The 23,485-nt window shown below is 35.1% G+C and overlaps 1 protein-coding gene across 9 annotated transcripts in view; it reads left to right on the top strand.

The window, feature by feature from the left end:
* Positions 1–23,485, top strand: part of Cep112 (centrosomal protein 112) — a 350,634-nt gene that overhangs the window by 14,014 nt on the left and 313,135 nt on the right. For all 9 annotated transcript variants that reach the window (XR_016538284.1, XM_090349879.1, XM_090349880.1 and 6 more), the window contains 2 exons: positions 19,173–19,266; positions 21,521–21,598. Coding sequence is in view for 8 of the 9 variants with exons in the window: in XM_090349879.1 (XP_090206005.1) it covers positions 19,173–19,266; positions 21,521–21,598 (172 nt within the window). In the remaining variant the exon portion in view is untranslated. The remainder of the gene's footprint in view (positions 1–19,172; positions 19,267–21,520; positions 21,599–23,485) is intronic.

Genomic DNA, 23,485 nt, shown 5'->3' with positions numbered 1-23,485 from the left:
GAGATTTTTTTTTTTTTAAATCAAATATCAGTGCTACTAAGGCTAGTAGTTAAGTAGGACTACAAAAATAAAGCTTTAAGTATCTGTTTCTTTTAATAATTATAGTCTATTTCTTGGTGGAATTGTACTTTGAATTCATGACTTGTGCTTGTTAGGCAAGCATTTTATCACTCGAGCCATAGTTGATTTTTTAAATTTATTTTTTCCCAATCCTGGCACTTGAACTCAGGGCCTGGGCACTGTCCTTGGGCTTTCTCAAGGCTTGAGCTCTACCACTTGAGCCATAGGGCCACTTCTAGCTTTTTCTATGTATGTGGTACCGAGGACTAGAACCTGGGTCTTTGTGCATGCTAGGCAAGCACTCTACCAATAGGCCGAACTCCCGGCCCCAATATTTGACTTATTTAAAAACCTTAATTTGTTTTAAAACATAATCAACATATACATTACTTACGTTGTTGGTAACTTTCTAGGTATGAGGGCATTAAGAATAAAACACAATCAATTGTAAGGCAAATACATAATATATCAGTCAAATCTATCTTTACATTTCTTTTTTTGACATTGCTTCTTTACTCTGAGTGGTCATACTGTGCTAATGAAAATGTTGATATCGGTTAGTGTTCACCTAATACATCTAATCAGTTCTTTAAGAAATTGTTTAAAAAAGTTTAAGAGGCTTATAATATTTGACACATGTATGTTTTTATAGTGAATAATTTATTGTTACTCAGAACTGAAGTTTAATGCTGCCTCATAAATTTTACAACCACTTCAAGTTGTCCTTTGAAAAGCCCCTTTAATCTTAAAAGATTTTCCCCCTTAGTGTTTCTTTTTTGATCACTTTATAAAATCCTGCTTTTACTTAGACCTTTTTGTATGTGAAGTATTTCTAATGGCATTTTAGATTATGCTGTTTGTGCCCTAGCCTTTTTATATTATTAAAGATGCAGAGTTCTTCTGAAGCCTTTTTGTTAGGACTCCCTATTCAATAGAGATGGCACCTTTCCTTTTTTTCCCCTTTCCTTTCATTTTTTCCTATTGGATATGGCATTAGCCTCATTCTACATTCACTAGATGTATTATGAGGTCAGATTCTGTCTTATTATCATGCCTTTTTCCCACCAAATATGCGTTTTTAATTAGTATACTTAGCATTTTACACTGAACATTTTCAGTACATATCTAGCCCGTCCTGATTCTTTTTGCTTTCCTTTTCCCATACTTCTTGATTTAAGATCATGTTATTACCCATGTTTCTCTCAGAAGAACCACTGATCCTAATTGCTTTGCTATTTTAGTATAATTCTGTCATTGTACTTTTATGTCAAATATTGAGCTCTTTTCTTGATAACAAAATACATTATTTGTGCTTGCTTTGGGGAGCATGACTTTATGCAGTGTTTCTAAGGTGGTCATACACTTAGATCATACTCATATATATTTGATTAATTTCATTTAGTTCTATAATCATAAGCTTTATCAATATGTATTATCCTTGTCATCCAATGAAATCATAAGAACCTTGTCCTTATGATAGACAGATTTTAAGGTGGCCCCAGTGGCCCTCCTTCTAGTATTCTTCATATGATTCCCTCCCCATAAGTACTGGCAGGACAAGTTGCTTTTGCTCAGTAGAATATGGCAATGATAATGAGATATTTCTCCTGTAATATCATCTTATTGCATATAACTCCATCTTGCTAGCAGTCTTCTTCTAGAGTCTTTCTGTCATTTCCTTTGCTAATTTTGAAGAGGCAGATGCCATGACTCATATAACCATCAGGAACAGAATGCTGTTGACAGCCAGACAAGCATTGAAGTGATAATTCTCTAGTTGAATCTCCACCTGAGTATTCAGTGCTGGTCAAATCATGATTGTAGCCATATGTGGTCTCAGTCAGAGGACCTAGCTCAACAGTGCCCTTAGACTTCTGATGCACAGCAACTGAGAGAAGATGTGTATTGTTTAAAGCTTTTCAGATAAGAGTCTCATGGATGTTTTAGTGCCTGGGCTGGCTTTAAACTGTGATCCTCAGATTTCAGCCTCCTGAGTAGTTAGGATTACAGGCATGAGCCACTGCACCCGGCTTAGGAAGACTACCTTAGTTAATGTCCTAGTACATATATTACTATGTAACATGTATTAAAATATACATAGGATTTGTTTTAATCAGATACAAAAAGATGACAGACATGGAAACATCTTCCTTTGAAAGAAAAATTTATCACTCAGTTACTAAGAGGAAGAGACGTGGCATGCCATATAGTGTTTCATGGATAAACCATGTGCTAGGTAGGAGGCAGGAATAGTGAGGGGAAAACATGAGGGAGAGCCTATTTGTGGGAAGCTATTAGATGGAGATATTCCCAGTTGGACAGGAAGTGAAACACAGATGTGGGTGTTTGTAGTTTGAGGGTTTGTAATATGATTTCCATATGTCGGTGAAAAGACAAGGATGATATGGATGTAAGCAACTTTGGCTGTTTGTCCATGATTTTAAGATCCCAATTCATCCATTATAATATCAATATTTGCTGTTATATTCCTGCATGTATTTTGAGATATTATGTATTCCTTGGAGGAAAAACTGTACTGCTAGTGGTTATAAGTTGATGTAATATCTTGTGCAGTGGTTAAAAAGAGTTGGGTAATTTTGGCTCAAGCCTGTAATCATACCTACTTAGGAAGCTGAGAATAGGAAAATCATGATTTGAAGCCAGCTCAGGCAGAAAAGTTCTGCATCTACATTTGGGTGTATTGTCATATGCTTGTCATCACAGGCCATGTGGGAGGTTGAGGGTGGGAATTTCATGGTACCAGGCTAGCTTGGGCAGGTAAGTTTGTAGGGTTTTATCTCCATGGAGGGAAACTGTTCCCAGCCAATGTCAGGAATCTAAAAGTAGGTGGATCAAGGCTCAGGTGGGAAGTGAGATTCTCCTTTAAAATAACCAATGAAAAACAGGGCTGGAGGCATGGCTCAATGGTATAGTACCTGCCTAGCAAGTTCAAGACTTTGAGTTCAAATTAATACCATCAAATCTATGCATGTACACATATATACATAATTGTATGTATATATTTATGGTCAAGTATGGCAAATTATGTAAAAGCTGTATTTAAAGAGTACATAAAAGTATAGTAAACTTTTATTTGTGTATATAGGTGCTTTCAAGACTTACATGTACATGGTTGTGTGTTCTTTTTTGTCTTCTGACATTTGCTTGTGCAGTTTACAAAATAGCCAGCAGATGGTGATCAAGTATAAGGAAAAACCTACTTCTGGTTGATTGCTGATTCATGCATGTTATTTCTCATTTTAAAAATATTGAGTTTAATGTTTTAATTGATGTACTTAAAGTAATATAATAGAATTTTTTTACTTTATTAAATTCTATTTTGTATATATAGATCACTAACCTAAAACTGTTAGAGCCAATTAATAAGTTTTTTAATAGGGAAATTTTATGATACATAATGAAGGTACTTAGGAAAACACATAGTAAACTACCCTTAAATGTTACTCACAAACCAGGTGCTGGTGGTTTATGCCTGTACATCCTAGTTACTCAAGAAGCTGAGATCAGAGATTATGGTTTGAAGCCAGCCTGGGCAGAAAAATCGTATGTGATTTCATCGCCAGTTAACCAGAAAAATGCTGGTCTAGAAATGTGACACACATAGTAGAGTGTCAGCCATAATCCAACAAGGTGAGAAAGAGCTTGAGGACCTAAGTTCAAGTCCTTGTACTGGCACAAAGAAAAACTTTGTAACAGTATACGCATTTCATTTAAGAATACTCCTGATATTGGGCAAAGATAAGTTTTCCAGCAGCTCTGTGCAACAGGACTTTCTGTGATAATGGTGATGTTGTATTCATTGTTCTCTAATCTAGAGATGCTATTCTTGGGACTGTGAGCACTTGAAATGGACTGGTATAACCAAACATACGCCACACATGACTAGTAGCCATCATACTGGGCACTGCAGTTCTGGATCTGTGTCCTCTGCTGATCTACTGAGAAATTTGCTTTGGTAGATGGAAAGCTGCTGGCCCATTCTCCGTGGTCTCTGTCTGTGTGGGGAAGTGAGATGATGACAGCATCCAAGAACTGCGTATTAGTGTGCATAAACTGACAACTTTTATGTCCTAGCTGCCACAAACCACTACACTTAAATCTCTGCTTCCTAAGAATCTAGGATTACAGACTTGAACCATATCCATTATACCTACCTTTTTTTTAAGTGAATAAAGCTTTGTAATAAAATCTTTTTTATTTCACAAATGATTTTTGTTATAATAATGAAGTTGTGATTTTTCTTTTAATGAAAATGACAGTGAGCCTATAAGTGTATTATGAATTTAATTTTAAGAGAATTTAAATACGGAGTGGTGTTAAGCCAGAGAGATCTGGTAATAAATGTTGATTAAAAGTGTGAAAATTTCCAGGTGCTGGTGGCTTACACCTGTTAATTGTAGCTACTTAGGAGGCTGAGATCTGAGGATCATGGTTTGAAGCCAGCTTGTGTAGGAAAGTCTATGAGACTCTTATCTCCAATTAATCACCTGAAAACTAAAAATGGAGGTGTGGCTTAAAGTAGTAGAGTGCTGTCCTTGAGACATTGCCCAGGCCCTGAATTCAAGCCCTACAACTGATCACAAAAAATTAATGTGACTGTTTAATATGTTTTAAACTTTTAAGTTTAAATGTGATGTTTAAGTAAGCATAGGAAATATGAAGTCTTAAAATGTTTATGGATCCAGATCATATTCTGGTTTCGTTGAGTTTCTCATTTGTTTTTCTTTTTTCTTTTTTTTTTGAGGGGGCAGGGGGTTATAGGGCTTGAACTCGTCCTGGGTGTTGTCCCTGAGCTCTTCAGCTCAAGGCTACCACCATACCCTTGAGCCAAGCCCCACTTCCCATTTTCTTGAGGTTAATTGGAGATAAGAGTCTTGGGTCCTTTTGTGCCCTGCCTGGCTTGGAATCTTGATCCTCAAATCTTAGCCTCCTGAGTAGCTCATTTGTTTTTCTATGTGTTCTCGTTTCTCTTTCTTTTAAAAAATGTTAGCAGTTACCATTTATTGAGGATTTACAAATATTTCTTTTTATTTCTGATAAAGTTTTCTTAAAAAATTTAAATATGTTGTGGATCACTGGATTAGTTTTAATTAATTAATTATTTTTTATATTAGTTTTATTTTTATCATTTGATACTTTATTTGACATCTAAATACAGTATTTTATAAATATCTTTTAAGTAAAAGATAGTGGTTTTTGTTCTTCATAAAAAATATTTAACAATATGTTCAAGAAAGGCTAATACAGCAGATGGTGTCTAATATTACCTGTGGTTGCTAGGTAGGTATTGGTGATTTGCATCTGTAATAAGATCAGAAGAATTATACTTCAGGGCTAGCCTGGACAGAAAAGTCCATGTGATTCCATTTCAGCAAGAAGAAGTTTAATGTCATGTCTAGCTACAATAGGAAGCAAAAAGGAGGAGGATCACTGTCCAGCTGCATATCTGGACAGGAAGTGAGCCCTGTCTCAAAAATAGCCCAGAAAAAAAAATCAGCAAAAACATTATCTGCTATGACATGATTCTATATTTAAAGAACCCTATAGCGTCCACTCCCAAGTTCCTTGAGATGATTCAAAACTTTGGCAAGGTAGCAGGGTATAAAATTAACCCTCAAAAATAAACTGCTTTCCTCTATGCCAACAGTGAGAGGAATGAGGCAACAATCAGGAAAGCAACTCCTTTTGCAATAGCCTCAAAGAAAATAAAGTACCTAGGAATTATCTTAACTAAGAATATAAAGGACCTTTTTGATGAAAACTTTAAAACCCTGAAAAAGGAAATTAAAGCAGAACTGAGGAAATGGAAGAACCTCCCATGCTCCTGGATTGGAAGAATCAACATCGTGAAAATGATAATGTTGCCAAGGGCTATCTATAAGTTCAACGCAATACCCATCAATATCCCAATGACGTTCTTTAAAGAAATAGAAGAGGCAATCCAAAATTTCATATGGAATAATAAAAGACCCCGTATAGCAAAAACACTTCTTAGCAGAAAGAACAGCGCAGGAGGAATTTCAACATCAAACTTTATTATAGAGCTCTAATAATCAAAACAGCTTGGTACTGGCACAAGAACAGGCCTGAAGACCAATGGAATAGATCTGAAGGCCCAGATATTAAACCACAGACCTATGGCCACCTAATCTTTGACAAGGGAGCCAAAAAAATAGAATGGAAGAAAGACAGCTTCTTCAACAAGTGGTGCTGGCAGAACTGGTTAAGCACCTGCAGAAAACTAAGGTTGGATCCTTCTCTGTCACCTGGCACTAGAATTAACTCCAAATGGATCAAAGACCTCAGATAAAAGCCAACACACTGAAAACTTTACAAGAAGGAATAGGAGACACACTAGGACTCCTTGGCACAGGTTGAAACTTTCTCAATAAGGACCAAGAAACACAACAAATCAGAGAAAGGCTGGATAAGTGGGACTGCATTAAACTGCAGAGCTTCTGTAGGGCAAATGACATAGCTAGTAAATTAAATAGGAAGCCTACAGAATGGGAGAAGATCTTCACTAAACCATACAACGGACAAAGGCCTCATATCTAAAATATATCAACAGCTCAAAAAATTGAATCACTCCAAAACTAATCTCCAAAGTAACAACCATCCCATTAAAAGATGGGCCAAAGACTTAAAGAGAGTCTTCTCTGAAGAAGAAACAAAAATGGCCTGTAGACACATGAAGAAATGCTGGACATCTCTGGTCATAAAAGAAATGCAAATCAAAACAACTCTAAGATTCTACCTCACTCCAGTTAGAATGGCCAAGATCAAGAAAACTAATAACAACAGATGCTGGAGGGGATGTGGCCAGGAGGGATCACTACTACACTGTTGGTGGGAGTGCAAACTAGTTCAACCACTATGGAAAGCAGTATGGCAGTTCCTCAAAAGACTAAACATAGAGCTCCCCTATGACCCAGCAATTCCACTACTTGGCATTTACCCAACTGTCTAGAAACAAGGGCATACTAAATCCACTAGCATAATGATGTTCATTGCAGCATTATTTACCATAGCAAAGATATGGAACCAAACCAGATGTCCCTCAGTTGATGAGTGGATCAACAAGATATGGTATTTATACACAATAGAATTCTATGCTGTGAGAAAGAATGACATTGCCCCATTTGTTAGGAAATGGAAACTTAGAAAAAATCATATTAAGTGAAGTAAGCCAGACTCAAAGGAACATAGGCCCAATAGTCTCCCTCATTCGTCACAATCAGTAGAAACTTTAGGCTCTTCTAGCAGAGGTTTACAATAGAACAAAATCTAGAGACATTAGGCCAAACAGTACGACACTAAATGTAAGGACCTCCAGGATAAGGAAACAAAAGCCATGTAATGAGTGACTGTTGTCCTTAATGTACTATGTTATCTCTCATCTCTTTTGCCATCCCTTGGTTATCTCATATTGTTACAGTTTTTCACCTTGTTACCTAATATATTTCATATATGTTTAATTGGTTATTTGAAATTGGATAGGGAAGGGGGGAATCAAGATAAGCGGGGAGAGGGTGGGAGGGAAATGGGGACCATGTCATGAGAAAGGGTATCATTGTTTGTGAAGTTATGCACCTTCTATCTGGTGAATATAATGTAGCCCTTCTATTAATCACAATAAAAATTATTTATAAAAAATAAAGTAGTTCAATGTAAACAAAACCAAAACAAACAAAAAAACATCTGCTGCTAAGTTGAATGAAATGATATAAAACCTAAAGCTAGTGCTGATTTAAGATTTTTGGATTACTATCAGTAATAATTTTACAATGAAAATATAGCAGGTATAATATATATAAAATGCACATTTGCTTAGTTTAAAGAACAATGATAAATTATCCCTATACGTTCACCCCACCCTAGCTAGGTGTTACAGCACCATAATGACATGTTAGCTTTATACCATGTTATAGCATTTCAGAAGAGATTCTTTCCCCCATTGCTTCTCCCCTTCTGGTAGTGGTGTTAATATTTTCTTTGCTCCTTTTTCCTTTTCTGCTTTTTCATCTCTTTCTCTTTTCTACAGGCCCATTATTTTGAGATTTGTTTTTGCATTTTATATTTTTCAGATTTGTCATATCAATAAATATAACTATAGTTCATTCCTTTTATTATGAAAAAGTTTAAAACTAAAGTATAATCTGTATACATACATTATGCACATGAATTATATCTATAGTAAAACACATCGAAGTATAAAATTTGATTAAATTTTACAAAATAAAAAAATCTATAAAATCATCTTCCAGATCAAGGTAGAGAATGTAGCCATCTTTCCAGAAACAGCTTTTACTTCCACTAGATTCCCAGTATTATACATTATGTTAACATACATTAGTTTTAGCCTATGAAGTATATTCACTTTCATTTGTAGCTTCTTTTGTTATGTAACAGGATCGATTCAAGTTGCTATTAAAATTTTTATTACTATGTGAGTACATTTTAATTCATATGTTTCTATTGTTAAATTTTTAGATTCTTTTGACTTTTTGTCTGTTATAAATAATTCTACTGTGAACATTCATTTACATGCCTTTTAGTGTGTATTTGTCCATATTATTTTGCAAATTAACTTAGAGGTATAATTTCACTAAGCTCTGCCAAAGAGTTTTCAAAGGTGGATATACTAAATTTGAAAGTTCTTGTGGCTCTGAATCCTTGCCCAATAGTTGATCTATCAGTTTCTTTTGTTTTTTTTTTTTTCTTTTCCTTTTTCTGTGTTGATCCTGAAGCTTCAACTCGGGGCTTGGGTACTGTCCCTGAGCTCTTTTTGCTCAAGTCTAGTGCTCTACCCCACTTGAGCCACAGCTCCACTGTTGGAGAAGAAGCTCATGAACTTTCTTGCCAGGGCTGGCTTTGAACCATAATATTCAAGTATCAGTCTCCTAAGATTACAGGCAGAGCCACTGGCTCCCGTCAGTCTGTTTCTTTTAATTTGTGTGTTTCTGGCATGGTAAATGGATACTTTTTCATATATTTTTATTGTAATTAATAGAAGGGTTACATTATATTTACCAGATAGAAGGTACATTACTTCACAAATATTGATATCCTTTCTCATGTCCTGTTTCCCATTTCTGTTCCCCTCCCCCCCTCACAACTAGATTTCCCCCCTTCCCTCTCCTATTTCAAACAACCAATTCAGCATATATAAAATATATCAGATAACAAGGTGAAATATTGTAACAATATGAGATAACCAAAGGACAGTAAAAGAGATGAGAGATAACATAGTACATCAGGGACAACAATCACTCATTATATGGCTTTTGTTTCTATATCCTGGAGGTCCTTACATTTAGCGTCATAGTATATGGCCTTGTGTATCTAGATTTTGTTGTATTGTGAATCTGCTAGGAGAGCCCAAGGTTCCTACTGATTGTGACAAATGGGGGAGAGACTATTGAGCCTATGTTCCTTTGAGTCTTTCCATTTCCTTACAAATGGGGCGATGTCATTCTTTCTGACAGCAGCATAGTATTCCATTGTGTATAAATACCACATCTTGTTGATCCACTCATCAACTGAGGGACATCTGGTTTGGTTCCATATCTTTACTATGGCAAATAGTGCTGCAATGAACGTCGTTGTGCTAGTGGATTTAGTATGTGAATGGATACTTTTAATTTACATTTTTCTTCATGACAAATGGGATTGACCATTTTTCTTTTGTTGTTAGACATTGAAATTTTCATTTTGGTGAAGTTTCTGTTTGTCTTTGGCTATTTTTCCTCTATAGAAAGTGATTTGTCTCTTTATTGCTTTCATATATCATATGTACCATTTTTTGTTGGAGATACATACATCTATGTATATTCTTTTTTTATTAAAGAATTTATTAACTTTGGTTTTTACATCATATTTCAAATGTCATGCTTAACAAACAAGTATTCAAGAAGGGAATCTCTATATATAATCACTGGCACATAGGTTTTAGAACATAATTAAAATTAAGTTGAGGGTTTGTATGTCATATTAATCTATGTAATAAAACATTATATTTTTAGAATATATAGCCCATCATAGATTTTTATGTCTATGTAGTTAAGTTTATATCTCCAAGACCATGTCCATAACATTGGGTACCCAAATATTGAGTCATTGCTCTTTTTTATTCTATTTTTTTTATTGTAATTAGTAAAAGGGTTACATGATATTTGCCAGATAGAAGGTGCATTAATTCACATACATTGATACCCTTTCACATGTCTTGGTACCCATTTCCCTTCCTCCCCCCACACCCCCCACCCGTCTTGGTTTTCCCCCCTTCCCTATCAAATTTCAAATATCCAAATACAAATAAATTCAATATATCAGATATTCTTTTACATTGTTTTATATCATATCTACTATTTTTTGTTGGAGATACATATATCTATGTATATTCTTTTATGTTGGTTCCTGGGTTTTTATTCCCATTTATGCTGCTAAAACAATATTTTAGACTGAGTAGTATGCAATGAACAGAAGTTACTGGCTCACAGTCTGGAAACTGAGACAACTTATATCAAGATGCTGGAACTGTCTAAGTATCTTATTAACTGTCATCCTCTTGTGGAAGGCAAAAGAGAGAGAAGGTAAAAAGAGAAAGTATGTGTGGAGAAAGTGACTCAACTTGCTGTTTTACAAATGTGTTTTCCCTGTAAGGACACAAACCCTATCGTGAATTAGAGTCCATATGACCTAATTATCTGTGATAAGGTCCACCTTTTATACTGTTACAATGGAAATTAAATTGAAGCACTTATTTTGGAGGGGACAAGCATCCAAACTGTCTACATACAGTGTATCCATACTATATACATGAATGCCTGTTTGATTTTCTAGAAACTTTTAGTTTTTAAATTAAGATGTGTGACACATATATGAAATTGATTTTTATGTTTGAAATGAGATAAGGGTCATGGTTAATTCACTTCCCGCTATGGATAGCCAACCATATTTTTTAAAATCATGTATATATATATATATATATATTTTTTTTTTTTTGCCAGTCCTGGGGCTTGAACTCAGAGCGTGAGCTCTGTCTTTAGTCTTTCTCAAGGCTAATCCTCTGCCACTTGAGCCACAGCACCACTTCTGGCTTTTTCTATGTATGTGGTACTGAGGAATTGAACTCTGGTCTTTGTGCATTCTAGGCAAGCACTCTACCACTAGGCCAAACTCCTGGCCTCCAACCATATTTTTTTTTGTTATTGTTGCTGGTCGTGGGGCTTGAACTCTAGTCCTGGATGCTGTCCCTGAGCTCTTCAGCTCAAGGCTACCCCCTACCCCTTGAGCTACAGTGCCACTTCTGATTTTCTAATGGTTAATTGGAGATAAGAATCTCAAGGTCTTTAGTACCCCAGCTGGCTTTGAACCGTAATACTCAGATCTCAGCCTCCTGAGTAGCTAGGATTATATGCATGAGCCACCACACCCAGCTCCAACCATATTTTTTTTGTCTTGTACTCAAACAATATTCTTGTTTATTCCTTTGAGTGATATATGAGGTAAAGAAGTCAATATAATTTTATCAAATATACTTTAAAATATTACTTAATCATAATCTACAAAAATCTGACAAATGATGAATGTAGTAGTGATAAATGGATGGCTGGATGGATGATGGAAGGCTGCATGATGGATAGATGATAAGTAGGTAAGATGTATGGATGGGTGGTTGGTGGATAGCTGCATGGTGGATGGGTAGATGGAGGGATTCCAACCATATTTTTTAAAGATCATTTTTTTCTTTGACTAGTGTGTTTGGCAACACTGTTATAAACCAGGAAATTTTATTTATATAGATTTGTTTCTGGTATCTAATTTTTTCCATTGGTCTATTTGTATATCATTGTCTTAATATTATTCTACTTTAATTATTGTAAGCCAGTATTAATTATGGCACTTACTTTATTCTTCTTTCTTTTTTTTTCTTCTTTCTTCTTCTTCCAGAGTATCATGCCTTTCTTTAGCATTAATTTTGCCTATTTACTTTTTACTGTAAAGATGATAAACAGAGGGATTACAGTTTCATAAGTAAGATAATGAATACATTTCATCCTGAACAGTATTAACCATCTCCCAGTATTTTCTCTCCCAAACCCCCTACCCCCAAGTTACATAGTTCATTTCCAATATAGTAGTTTTATTTTTATTTTTGCCAGTCCTGGGCCTGAGCACTATCCTTGGGCTTTCTCAAGTCTAGAGCCCTACCACTTGAGCCACAGCACTGCTTCTGGCTTTTTTCTGTGTATGTGGTACTGAGGAATTCAATCCAGGTCTTCATGAATGCTAGGCAAGCACTTTTACCACTAGGCCAAACTCCTGGCCCAATAATTTCATTTTTTATTTCTATTTGCATTATATATACTTCAGAATTAGCTAACCTATTAAAGGAAATGTAAAGAATTAGAATTACGTAACTATTTTTATTTATATACAAGGGTACATGTATATACATACATACATAAATACTGCTTTGTTGAGATTTTCTTGAACGAAAATACCTGAATCTATGTAAAAATTTGGGAAGAATTAATGTGTTTAGGTTATATAAATATAATGGCTGGGTCCAGGACTGGGGAAAAAATAAACATAATGGCTTTATAATATGGAATTACACCCTGAACCTTATTCAGACACTGCTCTTTTGTCTCTTGTTTTGCATTTTCTAGAAAGTTCACAAGTAGAGTCATTAGATGTATGATTCTATGAGTTTGGTTCTTTACTTAGAATATTATATTGTTTGTTTGTTATTTTACCAGTCCTTGAACTCAGGGCATAAGCTCTGTCCTTGGGCTTTCTCAAGGCAAGTGCTCTACCACTTCAACCACACACCACTTCTACCTTTTTCCATGTATGTGGTACCAAGGAATTGAAACCAGGGTTTCATGCAGGCTAGGCATTTTTACGTTCAATTGTATTTGTGAAGATTTGAGTTTCCTTAGTGTTTCTAGAGCCCTGATGTTTGATTGACTCTTCAGGGCACACATTATATCTCTTTAAAGAGCTCTGTGGGGGCTGGGAGTTTGGCCTAGTGGTAGAGTGCCTGCCAAGCATGCACTAAGATACAGGTTTGATTCACAAATATAGAAGAGCTGGAAGTGGTGCTGTGGCTCAAGTGGCAGAGTGCTAGCCTTGAGGAAAAAAGTCAAAGGACAGTGCTCAGGCCTCTATGTATGGATAGAGTACTCCAATGTACCACCTTTGATCTTTTTAATCTTCTAGAAGTTTCAAATTTTAAAATTTGTTTGTAGATGCTGCTAAAATGTTGCTTAGAGGTCATCTGGAAAAACTGTGGATTTTAAAACATTTTTAAACTATCTTCAATCCATAATTCTCTTGTCATTTGTAAGCAGTAGAAAATACTTTGCAAGTATTCCTAACTGTACCATTACTCATCTCCTCATTTGTAGTTTTAATTATCAGAATTACTAAAGGTGGTAGTGTGGTTTTGTACTAGAATATAGAGAGGATACCTCTTCCTTCAGTTTTCAGTGACATGTTTTCTCACTTACTCTTGAAGCACCCTAGCCATGTTCTCAATATCAGACTTCTGTGGTTTCTGCAAGTCAATTTTGTCTTTATTCCACTATTGTCTTTCTAGCCTTTATCCACTATTTGGTTCCAAAGACACTTCCACTTTTTTAGGTTGCATCTCACTTTTATGGACCAAAATTAATTATCTAGTGCTACATTGTTAGCCTAAATATTAGCTACTTAAAAAACATTCATTTGTCACAGACATGGCTTAGCTGGATCTTTTGGTTCAGATTTTCATATAAAGCTACAATTGAAATATTGACTGTGAGTGTAATGCCAGCTGAAGGCTTCATTAGGGTAGAATCTACTTCTGATATCTTTCATATGGTTAAGATGTTTCCATTTTTTTTTGTGGCTTCAAGTCTTTGCTGCCTGTCATTGAAAATCCACCTTCAGTTTATTTCTATTTGGATCTCTCCATTGGACAGCCAATAACATGGCAGCTCACTTATAGTAATTTGATCAAGCATGAGAGCAAAAGTGAGTATATAGAGTGGAAACCTGAATCTTTGTGTCATCAGATCTAGGAAGTGATAGTGTCTCATGGTAGACAGGTTGTTTTTATTACAAGTAAGTCACTTGGTCAAGTCCGTAAGATAAAGAATTACATATTGACATGAATAGCAGGAGCTGTAGAAAACTGGAAGCTGTCTCATTTTATGCATAACACATACCTAGAGCAAGTACCAAAAATAGAATGTAAAGATATATAGCTAGACTTCTAACTGGAAGGATTGAAATGGAATACTGTGGAATGTTCAATGAAAACAAAGGATAGAGAGGTAGAAAGGAGCATAAAAGGAGATGGAGCAGCACTAAAGACAAAGTGACTGGCTAATAGATTTGTATCAATAATTATATTAAATATAAATGTATAAAAACATGAACAAATAATGCAGTCTGTCTGCAGGAGACAAATACATTGACAAATACAAAGACAAATACATTGAAAGGAAAATGATATAAGTAGCTATATTGTGCAAGCACACATAGAAGAGTGAATGGCTATTGGAAATATCAGGTAAAGCTGACATTAAGACAAATTACAAGAGACAAATAAAATTTAATAACTGTAAGATTCAATTCCTAAGCATGATGTTGTAGATGTACATATTGCAAGCAATAGAACTTCAAAAACACATGAATAAAAAACCAGCAGAGATAAAGAGATAAAGGGATAAAAAGATAAATACACACATTATTACAGGTTCCCATACCTTTTTCCTGGAAATTGATAGAACAGCTTGGCAAAAATTCTAAAAGGAGCAAGGCACTGGTAGCTCATGCCTATAATCCTAGCTACTCAGGAGATGGATCTGAGAATCACAGTTCAAAGCCTGCCAGGCAGGAAAGTCCACGAGACTCTGATCTCTAGTTCATCACAGAAAAAGCCATAAGTGGCAGTGTGGCTCAAGTGGTAGAGCACTAGCCTTGAGCAAAATGAGCTCAGGGAATGCATCCTGGCTCAGAAATCAAGCCCCCCCCCAAAAAAAATCTAAAAGGGCATAGAAGAATTGACAAATATTCTGAACTACCACCACCTGACTGAAATTTTTATAATACTTTCTTTTATAATTGCAGAACATACTTTAAATACAAATGTGGTACATATCTAAATATCAGACAGAATGGACTTTAAGTAACAAGAGCAAAAAAAAAGATAATTATGAATGGGTGGATTCATTGAGGAGATATAACAACTATAAGTATATATGAATCAAGCTTCACAATTTCTAAGTAATTGAAGTAAATATTATAGAATTAAAGAAGTAGAATGTTCTACAATAATATTCCACAACTTCAGTGCCCCAATTTCAAAAATAGAATAACAAGATAGAAAAAGGGTCACTATTGAGAGGGTTTGAGATGTAGCTTGGTTGGTAGAGTGCTAGCCAATGAGGTAAAGTGGCAGGTATGGAGTTTGAGTCCCAGTCTTAGAGCTAACAAAAAAGGAAAGGAAAGAAGATCAATGAAGAAATAGAAGGTATGAACAGCACCCTGATCATTAGACCTAACAACTATAGTAGAATGCACATTCTTCTCAAGTATGCTTCAGGATACACCGTGAGTAAGGACACAGACTACCTTTTCCTATGATGAAAATAGAAAAGTAAATTTCTGATCAGTAGCAGATTCGTTGAAAGACTATAAATAGGTGAAAATTATAAAACATACTCAAACTGATATCAAAGAAGTCACAAGGGAAGTTAGAAAGTATTTTTAGACAAATACAACCCAAACCCAACATAAAATATATGAAATACAGGGAAAGCAGTACTATGAGGGAAATTTATAAGCCATAAGAGCTTATACTAAAAGAAGTCCAAAGTTAATAGCCTAAATTTACACCAATGGAGCTAGATGAAGAATAAACTAAATCAAAGCTACTTTTAGAGTATATTAGAGATTAGAAGGTTGGGAATGAGGTTTAGTGGGAAAGTGCTTGCCTAGAATGCATGAAGCCTTGCGTTTGGGAGATAATAAGATAGTAGAAAAACAACAAAGACCTAATAAAACCAACCAATGGTTCTTTTATTGTTTTGGAGCAATAAAGCAAAAATTGTCAACTTTTGACAAGAAAACAGAAAATTCAGATAACTAAAACTAGAAAGGGGATATTACAACTAATTTTACAGAATTTAACTGATTGCAAATAACTTTTATGAGTAGTTATATGCCAACATATTGGAAAGTAGAAATAATGGACAAGTTTCCTCAAAATACACAGCCTCCAAAGACTGAACCATGATGCAATATAAATTCTGCACAGATACATAACTAGAAAATACACAAATTTTGCAATTAAAAAAACCCATGAAGCTCAATATTACAATGTGGATTCATTGGTTAATTCTTACCAAACATTTAAAGAAAACACCAGACTTTTGAAGTAATTGAAAAAGTTACACCACTTTTAAATTCATTATATATGAGTTCAGTAGTAGTATAATATTAAAGGCAGATATGGACAATACAACAAAGAAAACCGCAGACCAATCCTGAAAAAATACTTGAAAACTGAATTTAACAATCCATTGAAAGGTTTATATATCATATCCAAGTGGGATTCTTTTCTGGAATTCAAAAGATTGCTGGGCATGTGAAAATCGTAAATGTGTGATATCACAGTAGTAATGTAAGAAGAAAAGGCCTCATATAGTGATGTGCATTGATGCAGAATAAACAATGCAGCATTTTTTTTTTAATTTGCCAGTCCTGGCTTGAACTCAGAGCTTGATCACTGTCCTTGGGTTTTCTCAAGGCTAGAGCTCTACCACTTGAGCCATAGAACCACTTCTGCCTTCTCTCTGTGTATGTGATACTGAGGAATATTTTCCATTTAAAAATCATGGAAATTGGAAGATCACTGCAATGGCTAAAGCAATTCCGAAATCCTGTCAGCTGTTACCTGTTGGTTAGTCTCTACTGCTGCCTTTTTGGGAGTGGTTTTTCCTGTATGCCGCTCTATCTCTTGGGATCTTCTCTTTGAGATATCACTCTTTAACTACCAGAAATTGTTAACTTTATGATGCGTACTTTTCTCAACCTGATTCTGTTTAAGAATTTGAAGGACCAATTCTCTTTCAATTGATGCTAGAGCAATCCCTTTAAAACTTCTATCTCTTTCTGTGTTTCAGATGATAGTATTCCATTAGACAAATGCTATATTCACAAGTTGTTTTTTTTTTTTCAGTTGTGGAGCTTGAACTCAGGGTCTGGGCACTGTCCCTGAGCTATTCAGCTCATGGCTAGTGCTCTACCACTTTAACCATAGCACAATTTCTGGTTTTCTTGTGCTTAATTGGACATAAGAGTCGCATGGACTTTTGTGCCCAGGTTGGCCTTGAAACATGATCCTCAGATCTCAGCCTTCTGAGTAACTAGGATTACAGGCACGAGTCACTGGCACCTGGCTATATTCACAAGTTTTTAGAAGTAGGTTTTCCATTTTGTTCCAAGGATCAGAATGCAGTGTAAACCCTCTAGGATTCTCAGAAGCCTTCTTATCTGTAACAGAGATTCTAAATATGGAATTTCTTAGACGCCTTTTTGTTTTCTTCATAGGGTCTTTGAGGAATGGCTTCAAGTCATTCTAAGGTCTGAATAAAGTGTTTTATAGACATATGTTGAGATTTGGTCCTTGACTCCATGTTTCCTGGCAAAATTTTAGATTTAGTATTTTCCCTCAGATTATGTCTTGCTATCAGAGTTGCTTGCTATCTGCAGAATCCAAGAATGAAAAAATAGTTTTACAACCCGACAAATTCTGTGTTGAAACGATGTTGAAATTGGATTGAAATCTGAATGTTCTTCTACCTTTTCAGTTGTATCTACAATAGACCATTTGGCATTTCAATATTTTACCTGGAATTCTTTTTAGCCAATCTTTATTCAAAGTCATAGGTATATTTTCTATTTTCCATATTACCATAAGCAACATTTGACAAACTTCCCATTTCTACATCATGTGGGTTGCCTTTTTATCTAGCTTTAAATAACATTTTCCTCCATGGTCTTGCATATAAATTTATCTAATTTAGAGATGGGAAGGGGAATCATATGAAAAGTGAGACAAAAGGTGAACCAATTCAGCAGTGGTACTCACTAGACACTATGTTGGCAATGAACTTCACAACTTGTGAGTGAGGGGTATGTGGGAAAAGTAGGAGAAAATGAGGGAGGGGGTAACACTGTTCAAAAGGAGACATACTCAGTTTCTCACTTATGTAACTGTAACCCCTCTGTACATCACTTTTACAATAAAATTTAGATTTAAATTAAAAAAATTCTTATGTGTGTACCAGATTTATGTAGGCTGATCATTTGAACCAGTTTATGTAAAACCATTGGCATTACATAATTACTCCAAACTCTAAAAAATGTGCTGGTTTAAGTATGCACCCAGTATAACAAATAAATATAAATGTTTCAAACCCTTTTATTAGTATTCCTGTGAAATTATTACTTTAATATTTAAGTATTTTTCAATTTTAAGTGCAGCCCTTTATTTTTTAATTCTTAAAGCATGGGGTATCACTTAGTATATCAGGTGTCCTCTTCCCACATACTGAGTTTTTTTTTTTAACCAGTTCTGGTCTTGAGCTCAGGGCCTGAGCACTGTCCTTGGGTTTTTTTTTCTCAAGGCTAGACCTCTACCACTTTAGCCACAACATCATTTCTCCCTTTTTGCTATGTATGTGATACTGAGGAATCGAACCCCGGTCTTCGTGCATGCTAGGCAAGCACTCTACCACTAGGCCAAACTCCCGGCCCACATATTGAGTTTTAAATGCTTATCTTTATCATACTTGCACTTAAAAATAGCTTCTAAGCGAGTATGTAGAGTTTATGTGATATTTAGCAATTTAATGTTAAATGAAGTAAATAGTAGAAGCACAATAGTTATTATTTCCATATTTTCCACTGGAGTCATCATTATTAATGCAAACTGTCATTTAACTTACAAAAGAAGAAATGATTCTACTGTATTTGAATGCTCTGTTTTCTGTTTCTCCAGTCTGATGGTTACTATTTTTGTCTCTTAGTGAAGAACATTACACTGAGAAGCCTGGAATAAGATCACATTCTATGAGTCCAACTCACAGAGAAGATGGAGAAAATATTACCCCAAAGAACTGTGTAAGACTGGGCTTTATTTGTGTTGTTCTGTTATTTAAAAATGATTCTAAAAATTTTTTCTTTTCACATTGTCTTAATTACATTTAATACTTAAAAACAGCAAATAAAGTCTGAAGGTTTTGGTGAACATATTTTCTATCAGATAGTGGCTAGCTTGTATTTTTCTTCTGCTCTCAGTCATTCTCATATCTGCCAGTCAGTCATTTTTCCTGTGTACTAAAGTAACATTTGAAAGTTTATGTTAGCTGTTTTCTCCTTTTCTTAATGTATGTATGGAGTGATTAGATACTTGGTAGCTATAAAATTAAGAAGAAATGGGATTGATTTATAGTAACATAGGGGGCACTGCTTTCTTAATAAACCTTACATCAATGTGTTGACATAGTTTTTATTTGAAAATTGTGTTTTCTTACTTGTCAAAAGAGAATAATTGTGCTTGCTAAAACTATTAGTGCTGTCTTGGTTTATGTGGTTTCTAGTTACAAGATAGATCATGTATAATGCATGACTATTTCAGCCTTAAGCATAATTCATTGAATTTTCTCCAAAGGTAATTTGGAAGATAAAATAAAATTTAATATAAATGGCAACACATTTTAAATAATAACTAACTCTCAATCAATATGTTTACCTAAAATAAATTAGGCAGGTACATTTTTTTATTTCAGAAGCTCTTGCTCACAAAGAAAAATATATTAAAAGCAAGGGACCACTGAGTGATGAAATATTCTTTGGTACTGAGGTTGAGCTCAAGGCCTCATATTTATTAGGTGGGCATTCTACCACTTGACCAATGTCCCCATTGGTTTTTTGCCTTTAGTTATTTTTCAGGTAGGGTCTTAACCAGGAACAGCTACATATCACTTTTCCTGCTTATGGTCTGTGTGGCTGTGACTATGAGCGTGCACTACATTACTTAGCTTATTGACTGAGATGGCATCTTCCTTACTTTTTGCTCAGGTGATATCAACCCATGATCTTCCTATCTCTGCCTTCTGAGAGATCCCATGCCTGATTGCTAATAATTTTTATTACTACTTGTTGGTACTGGAGTTTGAACTTGGATCAACACACTTGCTAGGCTGAAGTGCTCTACACTTGAGCCATACCTCCAGCCCAGATAAGCAAATGCTTATTATTTTGGACATGAAATCTCATGAACATTTCTGCCCAGGATAGTCTTGAACTGAGAGTATCTGGATTTCAACTTCATGTGTAGCTAGTGTCATAGATCTGAGTCACCGGTAATTTTAATAACATATAATAGTCAATATTTTGCTCAGTAGAAATTAGGAGATAATATCTTACAATATCTTTCAACATACTTTAATATTAGTTTAAGAACTTGTATAAAAATAGATATTGTTAATAATGAGACTTTCTAACAGCATGAAAATATTGTATCAACAAATTTAATTTTAAATTTTAAAAATTGGGGCTGTTAAATAGTCATTATTTTACATTGATATTCCTTGCTAATTTTTAGAGCTTTAAGATCATTGTCCATTTCTAGGCACAGATTTTTAGGCTGTCTTCATTTAGTTACTTTAATCTATTTAATAAATGAATAATATAACAAATTATAGAGAAGGAAAGAACATGATCATAAAATTAGGAAGAAATTGGGATTGATTTATGATGAAGTAGGAACAGTTTTTACTTTTTAAAAAGTAAAGGGTTATTGTAATTGTGTTTTCATGATGTGAATCCAAAGCTTTTCTTCTTACTCAGTGTATGAGTGAGGATTAATTTAAGAACAAAGTATTTCTTGGACATCAACACAAAATTTTCCTGTTAACTAATTCTAACAAGGGAAAATAATTCTTCTTTTCAAGTATCCCCCTAAAAGATCCCTTTCAAGCTACTGTGGTATACCACAATTAAAACTTTTTGTAAAAAGAACTTAGAGAGAAGAGTTGAATTAATTTTCAAAATATTCTTTTGATGTTTTTTTTTGAAATCCAGTTACTTCATAAGTATATTGTTAAGGCATCTTATAGCCCTAAGCAGCTATAATAAACAGTCATTAGTTAAAATTGAGAACTTTTGCTTAGTTGTAACATAATCTTTTCCTCTGAGGGCAATATAACATAACCATATAAGTACACAAAACTCTCATTACTTTGAATGACATAAATTTTGTCTTGTTTTCTTCTCCCTGCTCTCCTTTCTTTTCTCTCCTCTTTCTTCCTTTGTTTTTCCTATTCATTCCTCTTTTTTCTGTATTCCTTCCTTTTCCTATTTTGTGTTTCAGGAAGTTCATTTTAAAAAGTCTTCTGTTTCTTTGGATGACAGTGACATTGAAGCTCGTCTTAATAGTTGGAATCTTGGGGTAAAGATGCTTTTTTATTATGTGCTTATTATTCTGGCAGAATTATAATATATGTGAAAAACATCTGAACTAATTCAGATTTAGTGAATCATTATAGTACTGTACTCGTCTTGAAAGTATGGGAAAGAGAAATAACATTCTGAAGAAATAACATATGTCCTTGGCATGCTAACTTTCTTGTTATAAAATAAGAGATGTACATAAAATAGTGAAATAATAACTAAATGTACAATATCATAAGATACTAAAATGAATTATTTGGAAAATAGACCATGATTGATCCATCAGTCAGATGCCATTTGATGATGAGGATACATTCTAGAACTGTGTCATAGGTGATTTTTTTGTTTGTGTGAATGTCACAGAATATGCTTATATTAGCTTACTGGCATAGGTCAATTACCCCATATGGCCTTTTATCTCATCAAGATACACAGTAAGCCTGCAATGTATGAGTTGTTGCTTGTCTTACATAGTGCACTGTTGTATAGTAAGATCTTTAATTTTGGAAGGAACACTGTAAGATTAGGATAAAATGATGGAATTCTTCAGCTGCCTTGTAACCTTACAGATGTAATTGTACAGATCATATATGTGTTGCTATATAGCATATAGCTTAGTGAATAGAGTGGGGAGGGATGGAAAATATGCAGAAGAAAGTTATTTAGGTAAGAGACTAGAAAGTTTTCATGATGACAGCATAGAGGCTGAGGGACATGGAAGTATTTGTATTGGGGGACAAAGGTTAGAAGAATTCAAGGTAGAAGTAGTAATAGAGAAAGCTTTGGTAGTGTTCTTTCCTGACTGCATCTTTGGGATTTATGTGTGTAATTAATGGGTAATCTTGTCAGACTGAACTGTAATGTGTTGCTCCTCTCTGGGGCAGCAACACGGGAACGGGGAGGGACACACAGGGCCAGCCTGTAGTCCCCCGGGAGTGGAGCAAGATGGTAAGTGTCGAAGACCCAGCCCTCCCCCAATTACCGGGGAAGAAAAAACCACGCTGAGTCAGAAGCAGTGTTAATCATGAAAGCGCATCAGATCTCTCTGCTGATCTCCGCTGATCTCTTGTTCTCTGATGCTCTCATGCTCTCATCCTCTTTATTGCGTCAGACAATTAGTTATATAATGTTAGGGTAGGAGAAGGTGGGCACTGGGAAGCTAGCCAATAGGAAGAGGGCCTCTGTGCTATCACTAAGGGTCTGGGTGGGGCTTTCAGGTACTGGGCAGGACAGGTGCAGGAAAGCTTGCTAGACCTGAGCTGCTGCGAGACCCGCGAAACTGTGGGGGGGGGCGGGGGGGGGGCTTCAATCGAGTCACGTACACAGAGATGCCTTAAGAGAGGTATGCAAAAGACCGAATGCCTGGTCAAAGCCCTTTAATTGCAGCTGAGCTGGAATCAGGCCTCAGAGATGGAGGTCAGGCCCCAACAGTAATGCTGAACTAAGTTGAAAAGTTTAGATTTTTAGATTTTAGGTATAGTGATTTCTGGAAGATTCGCCCTTCCATATTCCACTTTACATATATTTGCATAGATCCTTTGTGGAAATTAAAAAGGGGTTTAAAATGATTTTAGCCATTTTTTGTTCCACGGAATTTATATATTGAAAAATATAATATAGATCAGAATAAAATAGTTGAAAAATCTTAACTCAAGACTAAAATTTTATTACATAAGTGAGTATCCTTTATCTAAGAATTTAAAATCTGAAATGTTTCATAATTTGACATTTTTTGAATTATTGTTGGCACTCACGAAGTTTTAGATTTTGGAGCATCTTAGATTTTAGATTTTTGGAGGAGGGGTGCACGACTTATTAAAAAAATCTATTCAGATATTTAAAAATCTGAAACACTCCAAAATCCAAAAGACTTCTGTTTCCAAGC

The sequence above is a fragment of the Megascapheus bottae genome, chromosome 17 (assembly GCF_031878675.1).
Source record: "Megascapheus bottae isolate mThoBot1 chromosome 17, mThoBot2.hap1, whole genome shotgun sequence".
Classification (NCBI taxonomy): Eukaryota; Metazoa; Chordata; class Mammalia; order Rodentia; family Geomyidae; genus Megascapheus; species Megascapheus bottae.
The sequence above is the reverse complement of the archived record's forward strand: the minus strand, read 5'-3'. Positions and strand labels throughout refer to the sequence as shown.